Source organism: Haemaphysalis longicornis, unplaced genomic scaffold (assembly GCF_048455015.1).
Source record: "Haemaphysalis longicornis isolate Haplotype H1 unplaced genomic scaffold, Haemaphysalis longicornis Haplotype H1 scaffold_8, whole genome shotgun sequence".
Classification (NCBI taxonomy): domain Eukaryota; kingdom Metazoa; phylum Arthropoda; class Arachnida; order Ixodida; family Ixodidae; genus Haemaphysalis; species Haemaphysalis longicornis.
In genome coordinates, this window is record NW_027526445.1 from 123,490,588 (window position 1) to 123,503,374 (window position 12,787).

The 12,787-nt window shown below is 45.1% G+C and overlaps 1 protein-coding gene across 1 annotated transcript in view; it reads right to left on the reverse strand.

Annotated features, from left to right (window-relative positions):
• The window catches only part of LOC144148460 (proteasome activator complex subunit 4-like), a 75,691-nt gene that overhangs the window by 30,890 nt on the left and 32,014 nt on the right, over positions 1 to 12,787 (reverse strand). Inside the window, exons 7-10 of the mRNA XM_077680000.1 lie at positions 12,050 to 12,256; positions 5,734 to 5,920; positions 3,714 to 3,868; positions 3,081 to 3,228 (exon numbers count right to left, since the gene is read on the reverse strand). Of these exons, the coding sequence (XP_077536126.1) occupies positions 3,081 to 3,228; positions 3,714 to 3,868; positions 5,734 to 5,920; positions 12,050 to 12,256 (697 nt within the window). The remainder of the gene's footprint in view (positions 1 to 3,080; positions 3,229 to 3,713; positions 3,869 to 5,733; positions 5,921 to 12,049; positions 12,257 to 12,787) is intronic.

Below are 12,787 nucleotides of genomic sequence, written 5' to 3' on the forward strand. Positions count from 1 at the left end.
TCTTCCCAGTCTTACTCCCTATGGGCGTGGAGTTTTACAGTGCCTAATATTCAGAGCCGAAGGGTTCAAGGCAGTATCGAATTCCCTTTGGGTTCTTCAGAATTACGCACGCCAAGGGGAGAAATAAATTGAAGGCACGCGTTGTAGGTGTACAGGATTGGCTATATAATTCCTATAGGCCATTGGAAGCAGACTATTTTTTCCCGGCCGCCACCCCTACGATCCTCGATAGTACGGTGGACACTGTGGCGCAGGACTTGTAGACAAGAAGTATCAACAGTTATGGCATGTTAATTTATAGCTGCACAGGAAAAAAATTTGAAATTAAAGCTGGGCTAAGAAGCCGAAGATGTGTATAGCATAAAATAATTCAAATTTTCGTCATGTAAAACGTATATTTACAAAGTTTAGTACGTAATCCTATACTACACACATGCCCTATGGAACGATAGCATCTGTTGAGATTCTTTAGAGAATGACTTTAAGATGTGATTAGTTTTGCGATTCGCATAAAGCTTAGGAATGTGCGCACTGAGCCCTGCTCCCTGCATAATGGAGTTGTCTATCTTCGCTAAGCCCTAAGCTTGATGCATTTGGACAATACACGATCACAATAAAATGTCTGCCATTTTACCTCTGAGAGAAGGAGTAGCAGGTTATGGAGTCCGTCTTCATTCGACTTGTCGGCGTCATTCTCTTTTGAGTCTGTTATGGCAAGGACCAGTGTAACGAAGTCACGAACAAATGTGCCCAAGACTAGTTCGGGTTTAGCCTGCATTGAATACAACACTCCATCAACGTGACGCTGGATTTTCGTGTGCTCTGGAGAAGCTTGATTACCGCCCATTGATACAAAAGAGTAAATATGCGCAGGTGTTTGAGCGTTTCTTTTATATTTAGTACAGGCAGAATTAGTATTCGCGGAATACAGCTTTGACACACTTACACACACACGCATACACACACGCCCATGCACGCACACGTACACACGCACGCACACATTATTTTTCTGTTAAGTGTCTCGGCTGGCAGCTTTCATAACGCGAAGCTTGCTCAAAGGCAAGTGCACGCGTTTGAACGACCCAATCATACACGCCATCAGACTTGACGATGTGTGTAAATAGTTCCAAGGTGCGCAACTTTTGCATTTCCGAATCCGAAAAGGCGAAAAACTTGGCTGAGCATGAAACCCGGTGCCAAGAAAGTTGAAAAATACGATTCTTAAACTAACATTTACACAGGTACACACTACAAATATTTGAAAATAACCTATTAGTTGCCTAAGCGATTGTAATATATATCATTAGTAAATACTCACCTCAGCCATAGCACGACACAAGGTGGCGACATAGTGGCGAGGCTTCTGGATCGTCAAGAAAGTGCTGAAGACGAATGATTTCAGTTTCTCTAGGGCTGCCTGCAAAACAATTCCACGAAAATCTTGTTTTATTTAAAATGAGAAAATCGCGGCCTACAGTAAGTCATTTAAAAACGAACATTTAACACCAAGATAACAATTATACGTGCCACACCCAAATAACACATTTTTCTGTAGGATTGCCACTCATGTGATGTGCGTTGGAGCTACATACGATGTGGGTGGCCCTATACACCACTGAACCCGTGCGTACTGGTTGTTCACCACACGGGGCACCACATGAAAAAAAGAATGATGAAGTGTACTTGATGTGTGAGACACAAGGTTCGCGTGATTGGTAATAGGACGGTCGGACAGCGGACTGTCAGTGCTAGACTGACAAACGAAACCCATTTCTCTGCATGGTGGAGTTCCCTGCTTCCACTACTACCAGCTAGGACTCAAAGGAGAGCGGTCGCAAGTAAACCTGCTTCCTCAGACCAGTCGATGTCTATCCTAGCGGTCACTTAGGTGTCTTAGAACACAACACCCGTAGCGTGTAGTTTCCGGATAGGTTGGGTCCCAACGTCAGCTTTTCACGCAACCGGCATAAAATATTTAAATGAAGTTCCTAGAAATTGTGTATAGCTCCAGATGAAAAAAAAAACTGCGAAAACATAAAACTAGTTCCGCACCTACACAACATGAATATGATACACGATTTCATCAACAAAAATATATGTGCGAGGTTTTAAATTGACTAATTATAATTGATCAAAATATTGCGTTTCGACTGCTATAAATATTTCCTCTAGTGAGGTTAGCTGGTTTCTGCAGTCATGCATGCGAATTGAGTGGCCGAGAAACCTTCCTGATTAGGCCGCTCTGCTTTCAATAGTATTTTGTGTTATCACGGCCTTCACCGTGAAGTTTTGAATTCGTTTCCAGGTTTCTTGCGTTTTGTCTCAAAAATGCCGCACCCAATTACAATGCACAAGTGTAAAGCACGTTGTAAATGCCTTGCACGGGACTTGCAACACCGTCGCCTGAGTAGACGATTCTGACTTGTGCGATAACGATTGGTGATAAAAAACCGCTTTGATGACTTAGAAGACTTGAATATGCATGGGAAAGTTAAAACATAACAGGTGTGGCCCAACTTGGCATTTGACGTCGTAGGCAGTTTCGACAGAACTCTACAGTGTTCTTCAAACACACTGAAAACTGAGCACATGCATCAGCATTCTTTGTCTTTCAATGACACTCATAGTTTGTAGTGAGGATCTCAATTCACGTGACTATAGGGCAATGGGGTCTTTAAATTTCAAAGCTTTCCTATCACCCATGAAATCGTACGTTACGGCTGGATAATGCATTACTGGAAGAAATGGGTTCTATGAACACTGCGGGAATTTTAAACCTAATTGTGGTTTTAAGTGGCGAAGCAACAGCTGGAGTATGAGGCGCGCAGTAAATCAAATGCAGCAAATCAATTAGAGCAGCTGGGGATCTTTCACCCTCGGGGAAAGATGCCCACGCGTTTGCTTGTTTTCTCCATCATAAAAGCGGCCGACATGGCCTGTGGTAAACAGTGCTATCTCATGCACAGTACCACATGAGCTTCTGGAAAATTTCAAGCTCTTAAACATTTTTCGTGCCTCATTTGGACGCAAATTCCAAAGTCCACCAACTTTCATGGCTGTGCTCGTGGGGAAACCCTTACCTTAAGAATGTCAGGTGAGCATTGTTCAAAGATGGTGCTAAGCGTCGTCGAAAGGCACCCTTCCAATAGATTGGCGTTCGCTTCCGCAACGTCAAGCGCCGGATGTTGCAGCTCGTCTGCGTCGCTGTCCTCTATGAGTGAGAAGCACCTGTCACGAAAGAGAAAAGGAAACAGTTTATTTTATCATATCATTACCAGAACAGTTTTACTTAAAGACAGGGGGTACGTCAGGTTGCGTGAATATGAATAAACACTTCCGCAGTCGAAGAAGCGAAACTTACGAACTCGCTGAAGGCTACGAGTCATGCTTCTCCTGCCAAAGACGAGCATGTAACTTCGTTTCTTTATCCCTCACTTCTTCTGAAGAACAAAAGTAATGTGAAACGGCCATGGTGACCATACAAACAGTAGCAGTTAATTTAAAACAACGGAAATTGTTCGGTAATGTAGCACACCGTAAGGGAGGTGTCACCGTTGGGAGGTGACAGGCTTCGAATTTGCCATACAAAGGTCCTTTCCCGAAATACATTTTACATGATCCTGAAACATTCATCTAAACTTTTGCGGTATAGAGTACTTTTTTGCAAGGCATGAGGCAGCGTTTAAGAAATATCCAATACGCGGGGAACCTACTTGTCCATCAGCTGGAGAACGAAGTTCTGAAACCCTGCTGTAGCTTGGCAGACATCCTTTTCCAGCTCTGTGAGGTCCGTTCGGACGTTGGCTACCTCAGAGCAATCGACGAGCGGAACCATGGCGGTATACGTCCAGATAAGATGAAGCGTTAGCTGGGGCAGGAAAAGCACAAACACCGCTGCGTCATCTGTGGAAGCGATTCTTCTTGCATTAAAACGCACACAGGTATATGAACTATATGCAGCATCCGATGTGTGCATTGAAATCTCACAGGATAGTTCACTTGCAACAACGTAAACCTAACATGCCGCAGTGAACTCAAAATCCATATATTCATCATAATCGTAATCATCATCTACCTCTTTTTGGTTATTGCAGTTAAGAGGCCTCTCGCAATGACTTATAACCGCCCCTACCCTACACCATCACCGTTCAGAGTTCTTTGCCCAAACTTTCTTACCGCGTCTCTACATGGAGCTTTCGGACTTTCCCTACCTTCCAGTCATCTCTCGGTAGCCATTCTCCTTATCGGGTGATCCGCTGGTTGGCTGCCTAAGCATAAAAGCTGCTGACTGAAATTAATTCTCTTCAATTATTGCAGGGTGTCTTCTACACGGCTTTTATTGCGTAGCATTATTGCTGAGTACCACGCGGCATCAAGAGTGTAATGCGTTTTGCGCGGAAGTTTGACAAGATTGTGTAATTGGAAGAGTTAACGCAATCAACTAGTATAATAGCATAAATGAAGACAGTTTGTCTAACGGAAGTGCAAAAAAAAAAACAAAAATACAGAATAATAAAATAACAAAGACAAAACGAACTAAGGGAAAGAAAAATATGCACCTTATACACCGACCCCGAAGAACAAAGGCGAAAATAAAATCTCACAAGGAACAACCGAAACATGAACTAAAAAATTGCGAAAAGTACAAGTCTTGTGACGGATTGCAGTTGCCCAACAATCCACAATTGTGGATTTAACAAGCCTACTATACTTATGAACGTTAGTAATAACACGACGGCGTCTCACCGTTGCCACTGCGTATACGACCTCGGAGAACAGTGTATCACGGCAGCAACGCACGATGAAAACGAGAATTAGCCAGGTATATGCTCCATGTAAAAATATATGTTAGGCCAGTTGTCGCGCAAGTTAGTTGGGCATTCGGCCTCAGGGTCGCTTTAGCAGTTGTTTAAAACAGTAGGAGTGCTCGAAGCGAAGCAGTACTCTACACTGCATTTGTGCAGAGCAAATAGTTTCAACCCTTTCAGCCCAGATTCTTTTATTTATTTTTTTCGTGTGTGTGTGCGTGCGTGTGTGCGTGTGTGTGTGCGTGTGCGTGTGTCCGTGCGTGCGTGCGTGCGTGCGTGCGTGTGTGTGTGTGTGTGTGTGTGTGTGTGTGTGTGTGCGCGCGTGTGTGCGCGCGCGTGTGTGTGTGTGTGTGTGTGTGTGTGTGTGTGTGTGTGTGTGTGTGTGTGTGTGTGTGTGTGTGTGTGTGTGTGTGTGTGTGTGTATGTGTACGGGCATACGTTCATTTTTGAACTCATTGAGGGTAACTAGCCATGCAGAGGATGTGAAGGTTGACGATTAGTTACCCTTTTGGACATTAGAATCCTGTTGCGATGTCCTGAAGCTCCCCACGACTCCGAGTGGTAATACTCACACTTACGAAAAGTCAGGAAACGGTATTTTTAAACTTGAGAACCGGGTCCCGGCACGCGAAGTGTTGTCGATCTATAACATAATCAGGCATTTCTACTCAAAAAGCGGGCGGGGCGTTCCGGTGGAGTTAACGTTGAAACTGTCAAAATTAGCTTGTTCCGAGGTATTTGTCCCAACCATCAACAGATTGTGTTTATTTTGAATAATAGTTTTGATGGCCTGCGTAATATATGAACTTGGCGATCTAGCCGTGTGGTCAAGGTCTTTGAATGTGTTCGTACGAATACCACTACAATGGTGGCCCATGCGACTGTGACGCGAACAAACTCCGGGGAATGAATAAGTAGCACTTACGGCACAGAGCTCCGGATCGGAGGCATCGATACCAAGTAGACAATTGTTGAGTACCGGAAGCACATGCTTGGGGCCTTCAGGAAACTCGGGGCCCCCGTCAACGAGACCACGTGCGACGGCCACCACAGAAGACATGGATGATCTCAGGCGTAAAGGGTCTATCGGCGTCTCTAGTGAGCAATAAAACCTAGAAAAAGAGCGGAAGGCGTGTCAATACAATGGTTTATTTTTTGTTCGGTGTGAGTTGATGGGCCATGGCCCAAAAATGGGAGGTTTTATGTACAGAGACGACGTGATGACCTAAAGGCGCGTGTGGTGCAGTTAACCTTCTACACAGTGTACGAACGAACAAAGCAGTCAAATGATAGATGGGGCATATGTTCACCTCGGCCAGTCCTGTTGCAACATCGGGATGAAAAACGGGTCCGTTCATTGCAAACCATGGTTTCGAAATTGGCATATAGCCCAACTATTCGTAATTTCCGACGCGAAACAGCGTACTTCTAAATTTAGGTTGTTCCCGAAGTCAGGTACTACTTCTTTTGGTGCCCTCTCATATACACGAACAACCTACTATACTGCGTCTTATTCAGTAGACCTGCGATGTATGCACTGCCTGCATGTGTCGTGACTAGAGTTTTTGCAGAAACGTGAAAACGGTGTGGCCGGAAAAGCCATGCACATTTTAATTTAATTTCATTTCATTGTATTTATTTCATCCTTAAGGGCCCGAAGGCAATACATAAGGGGGTACAAGTGACGAGATAGGAAAAAACAAATAAATATACACAGGGGACATGAACCAGAAATCACATGAACGTAACTAGAACAAAAGAAAAAAAAAGAATAAAGGGTGTTTAGATATGTTAAACAATTGCAGAGCAAAACTAAGTACAATTCTTAAACGATAAGCGATAAACACGAAGTAAGTGAAATTATCAGGAGAGATGCTTGAAAAAATGTTCGTTCGGCTTTGCGCGGAATGTTTCCCCATCAGCGCATCATGCGGAGCCATCCAGTAAGGCATTCCAGAGGGCTATTGCCTTAGGAAAAAATGAGGTGATAAATGCTGACGTCCGGCCTTTTATACGTGCGATGGGTCTGCTGTGATTTATGTGTGATGAAGTTGTGTGTGCAGATGGGAGAAATTGATGTCTTGAGCGTGGATGATAGTAGAAGCGGTGAAGAAGGCATAGACAGGCGATCAAGCGGCGGGATTCAAGAGTTGGGAGGGAAAGAGTGTTTTAGCGCGGTAACGCTGGTTTTGTGTGAGTATTGCGAAGATATGAAGCGAGCTGCGTGATTTTGGATGGACTCTAATTTAGTTGTTAGGTAGTCTTGTGAAGTATGCAAGATTGCTGAAGCATATCCACGTTTAGGTCATACGAAGGTGATAAAGCTAGTTTTTTTACGTCGGGGGGTGCACACTTGAGGTTGCGTCGAAGGTAACCGAGTGTCCGGGATGCTGTACAACAGATGGAATCGATGTGGGTGATCCAGGATAGCGATGAAGTTAAGCTTCTCCAAACATAGAAAACATAGCTTACCCAAAGTGCAGTTTTCTTAATGTTTAGAGATGGCCAGGACGGTTTTATTCTACTCAAACATAAAACATATTTCACTCATGTACCTCGGACTCTTTAATGGGAAAAAAAGTAGCAGAAATACGAACCTACAAAATTTGTGGCATTGGAAGAAATGATCCTGATCGGTATGTTTTTGTACTATCCCAATAGCCCCGTTTACACTGACCCGAGGAGTGCGCGTTGAGTCGAAATAAACAGGTTTTCTGAACTCGACACCCCAATGTATAAGCGGACGGGTTGGTTTGGAGAGCCGTCGCGGCGAGTCCAGTCGACCCGGAGGCAGGGGCTAAGTTAGCTCCTTCGTCGGGCCAGGGTTCTAACGCACGCCCCATCGTAACGCGCGGGTAAGTTCGCGAAGGAAAATTCGTAAAAAAAATAATTTGACACTGACGGTGCTGCGCCGACGAAAAAGACATGACACCACGTACCTAGAAGAGGGAGATTTTATTTGGCGTATGCAGCTGTGGAAGCCAAATGATTGTGCTTCAGAAGATTGCTCATCGAGCTCCTGCTGGAAATAAAGTTATACCAGGGAGCTTTGAAGCTGTTTACGGTTTAAAGTGTTTTCATCTTCATAATTCCAGGTGTTACGGGCTAATTTCAGAAGCACAAAAAATGTGCAACAGCTGACCAAGGTAAGCGGCATGCCATTGAGGAACAAATGCGCCGAAATTGATTCACGTGGGGTTGACGGATTGTTTTTATTGGATTGAGTTGGCTTTTGGGGGGACTTCGTGTCCGAGCCATAGCAATGTTGCCGGCTGCTTTAAAGCCTATTTCGGTTTTGAGCCTGATTATAACGCGCACACAAATATTTAGGCCACCTTTTACCAAAAGAGAGTGCACATTGGAATCGTGAAAATACGGTAACTCTTTTTCCGGGACCCCTCCGCTCCCCTGACCTCGGTTCTTTGAACAGGGTTCATATAAACGCGGGAGGTGTTGAGGTAGCTGAACCCGGCAGTCGACTCGACCGTTTCTCGTCGAGTCCATGTATCCGGGGCTAATGTAGGCTTGTAGCATTGTATGAAACGAAATTTCCGTGAGGGCATGCGGAGTTCCTGAATACCGCAAAAACGAATAAAACAACTTAATGTTAGGGGTATGGAAGATAATTACTATGAGATATTTTTGGAAGGGTATTTTGACAAAATTCAAACGCAAATCTAGCTTTAAGGTTACTCCAAGAAAGTTACCATTCGGCACAAATACTGTCCTTCAATGTTGCCCACAGAACATCGAAAACAAGGTTTTTGTGTTGCAAACACTGACTCTGTTTTGTAGAAACATTTGACTCGTTGGAAAAATGACGGAAAGAAACTTAAACGCCCTTAAAGCAAAAAACAACAAAACGAACGGGTGTGAGCTTGCGACACGTCACCTGAAGGCAATAATTAGACGTGTTTGGCGATGGGAGGAAATCTTTGACAACTCGTCGGTGTAGCTATAGCGGAAATGTAATGGTAAAACACGAAAAGCGCAAAAAATTGCGTAATAGGTGCTCACATAGGTGCCTAACTGGCGCAGGAACGGGTGGCGCCCTCTCTCGGTGACGAAATCAGAACATCGATAAAGAGAGAGGAGACAAAGTAAAACCCATTAAAAGGGTTTTGCACATTGAAACATATTTGCACCATGTATAAACCACAAGTGATTGCCTCCTCAGGCATCCCACGTGAGCGTTATGTTTTGTCGCTATGACTGTTCGCCGCTTTGTTGAAGTGATTTGTAAACATTGTGAGATTACTAGCGCAAATTGTAGTCCGGAGTCCATAGGCCATGTTTCGAGCATTCTGAGTGCGTTTACGCGAATTTATTTAGTAGAAAAACCCATTCTGAAATGCTGTCCTTCTCTCTGCATCCTCGCCCATTCTCTGTGGCATTTTCGTGTGACGTCAGGAGGAGATGGCTTGGCTTGACTGCGCTACTGCACGGCTTGCCGACCTTCCGACAGAGTCAGTCGACCCAGCGTTTAGGGCGCCGGCCGCCGACGAGTCATCGCGATTCGTTCGCTCAGTTGAAACTAAGCCACGACACGTTTGTGGATGAAAGAATGTGCCTTTCTTTACTTTGTTAGTTTGTACACTGTATCAAGCTCCAAGTCCAGGTCGCTCCACACAAGCGCTGTATTTGCACATGCGACGCTTCGCTTACTGGTACGCTAGTAGAAAATCTAATGCCACTTGAAGGCAGCAGAAGAGTCAGCGAAGTCAATATAGGTACTAAGGAAATCAAATCAACTAATACTTTTATCGTACAGCGCAAAACTAGGGAGCAGCAAGCACTTTTTTGCGCTGGGTGAACAAGCAGAGTGGTCAGAAACACGACCACACATCTTCGAACACTTTTCCGTCTAAGAAATGCAATTGCTATACTTGAGATATTGTGGAAGTTTGGGGCACGCTTACTGCATGAGCGCTATACAACAAATAGTCACCTAAGATGCTTCAAATGCTAAAACCAAATAAAAGTGCAAACTGGTTATACATTATATACCTTTTATTTCGAACGCTGGCAGCGCTGGCCCGTGCCGAGTGGTCTGGAGCCCTATGTATATCAATTTGCAAGTCAGAAGTTCGAATCCCCGAGGGTACATACTTTTTTATAAGCTGACTTTTTCGTTTTCGGCCGATGTTTTATTTACTGAGTTCACCATTTTTCGGTCATAACGTTCACTGATCCACGAACTAAATCACAGAACGGGCGCAGGCTGACACTGACGCGCTAGCGAGTTCTCGTTGGCGTGCTGTTGCCATATGCATCGACTGCTTGCGGGCAGTTGGCACAGGGCAGTATCAACAGACCCTTGACCTGGTGCGAACACGGTTTTTACGATACAGACATGAGGGACGCAAGCTCCAAATATGGGGGAAAAGCGCATGGCATTTGAGCGTCTGCGGTGACGCGGAGGGCGTTCATCCACGGCGTAGGTCTTGGCTAGTGATTGGTATACGATTCCAAGCCGTCCGGGGGGGCTTATCTTAGGCATTTTACAGCCGACAACATGGCAGTAGCGCGGTACGACGATTACTGAGATATCGAGAATGCCCATGCAATGATGCCGTTGGAGACCAAGCATGTTGTTTACATAACCAAAACTGAAACTTGTTTGAATGCTAATCTCGGACATCGTCCAATCACGGTGCATCTCCTCCCGTCATCACAGCGTTTAGTTGGTGCGGCCGATGCCGACCACCCATGGTAGTTTTTCGTTTTTCGTGCTTTAATTACCGACTTCTCAGCCGGATAAACGATGACAAGGGTGTCAATTTGAGCCAGTCTACGCAGTGAAAGTAAAAACGGGAGCTTGAAAAAATCACTTCAGTGTCCCTTTAAGATGCCTGAACTTAGGTAGTTGCACTTTTGTAGCGTGCTTTTTCGTCGTTAGCTGATTTTACACCCTCTGCCTCCGTTGTGCACTTTGCAAGTGTTTGAGGACGGTGTCGCATGACTATGACATTACTTCGCTTTGAACGCAGCGTGGCGTTACCTCACTATACGGAACCTAAATGCAGGCGAATCGCTTTTGTTGAAGCGTTAGCGGAAAAGTGTTCCCGCTGCTGGATCAATTGCGCTTGCATAAAGCACAAACCACAAACCACAATGCACAGATTCTTGCCCTTGCTGTGATACGTTCACCAAGCACTTTTCTTTTTAAAAAAACGTCGAAAAGTGGCACGATACCGTAGCAAAATATGTGTGGAACGCTTGTGGAAATTCGCCTAGGTGTTACACTGCAAATACTCAGCTAGCCATGTTCTGTCGTAACGTTTCTGAGTAAAATGGCAGTACAAGTATGAAAGAATTAGGGAGCCTATGATAAACTCGAGTATTTTATTATGTTCTCAATAAATATAATTGATAAAATAACTAGTTTAATACGTGAATAATTCGATAATTTTCAAGTACGCAGAAGGAGGAAGGGGTATCCCATTTTGGGGGGTTCCATCGAATACTACACCATGGTTGCCAAACCCTATTGTGTTCTTACCCAAGAAAGCCTCCTTAATAAGGTTGCGCCAATATAATTTAGCCTCACTGGTAACGTATGTTAGCATTTATTCCGGAGCATGAAGGCATCAGCGCACTTTTTTCCACTGCAGGATGAAAGCCTCTCCCGGCACAGGAGGCTTGAGCTGTGTTACACGATGGTGCGAATTCCTATTGTAGTGTCGGTGTAACCGGAGTAACCGTCCTATAAATTGACCTAACCGCGTTTTTCTCTAACACATCGAAGTACCGGCGCATTAAAACTTTTACAGTTGCATAGATATCAATCCTAAGCCTAAAACGCCAAAAAAGAACGGTATGCATCGCGTGTGCCGCAAACAACGCCAAAAACAAGGTTACGTTTATTTTTATCCCCGCTCACAATATGGTAACTTTAGCAGCGGAAATTCATCCGGAAGTGGTGTCCTGAGGGTGTGGCGGGAGGGGGGGGGGGCAGTCTCAGAAGCGTGCACACTTCGGGGTGCAGAGGGAGCGCATATCAATGGCCTTGTACAGAGGGCAACACCCCTGTCTATAACACAGGTTTCGTACTTAAAGCCTTAGCTTGCCTCAGCCGAAAAACATTTGAAGAAATCTATTGTGTCATTCTGAAGTGTTGACCATATATTTTGACCTCAACGTTTTTTGTGAGAAGTTTGTGTCCGCATTTTTGAGATGTAAGCAACTGAATTTGAACTCAGTGTTAAAGACAAGGGTGTTGCGCACCATACGGTACTTACCTCTCAAGGACAGGCGGAATGACCATGTCCGGTCGTAGCGAGGCCAATTCGTGCAGCGCCAATGCGGCATCTGGGTGCTCGCCTCCGTAACCCATCGTCATCAGCACCACGGGAGCCAAACATTGCACGAAGTCAGCCACGTCAGCGTCTGACATACGGTGTGACTCCGGAGGAGGTTGTTCCCATGAGAACTGCTGGTAGCGTTCCCTGCACATTTCACGGAGTGTACGAAACCGGAGCAGTGCGAACTAGTGACCCCTTGTAGATCTAATTGACGGCCCGTCATTCAGACGGCTCACGGTGCTCAGATTCTATGTAACCAGTGGAATCCAAGTTGTGCAAAAGAAAGTGCCCAGAACCCAAGCGTACGCACAAGCATGTTGAGGGATCACCGGTATCGCACGCAGCGGTCACACGGCAATCGCTGCGATACGTGTAACAGAAACGGCTTTCACATTCGGCGTGGTAGAGCTTTGGCTCTCGAAGAAGCTTACAAAAAAGACGCAGGAGCCCATACCAACTGGGCAAATCGAATGGTTAACCTCACTTAATGCTATTCGCAATTTTGGTGCTTGGTCGCTAGATTAGTCTCTAGCTGACCGCTTGGTCGCTAGCTGACGGCTACGGTAAGCCGGTACTGGTCAAACCGTTTTCACGCTAAACGAACGTCCAAACGGGAGGGATTTGACGAATGGTAGCGCAGAAACGTAATGTTTGGCGTAAGGCAGATAATGTTTT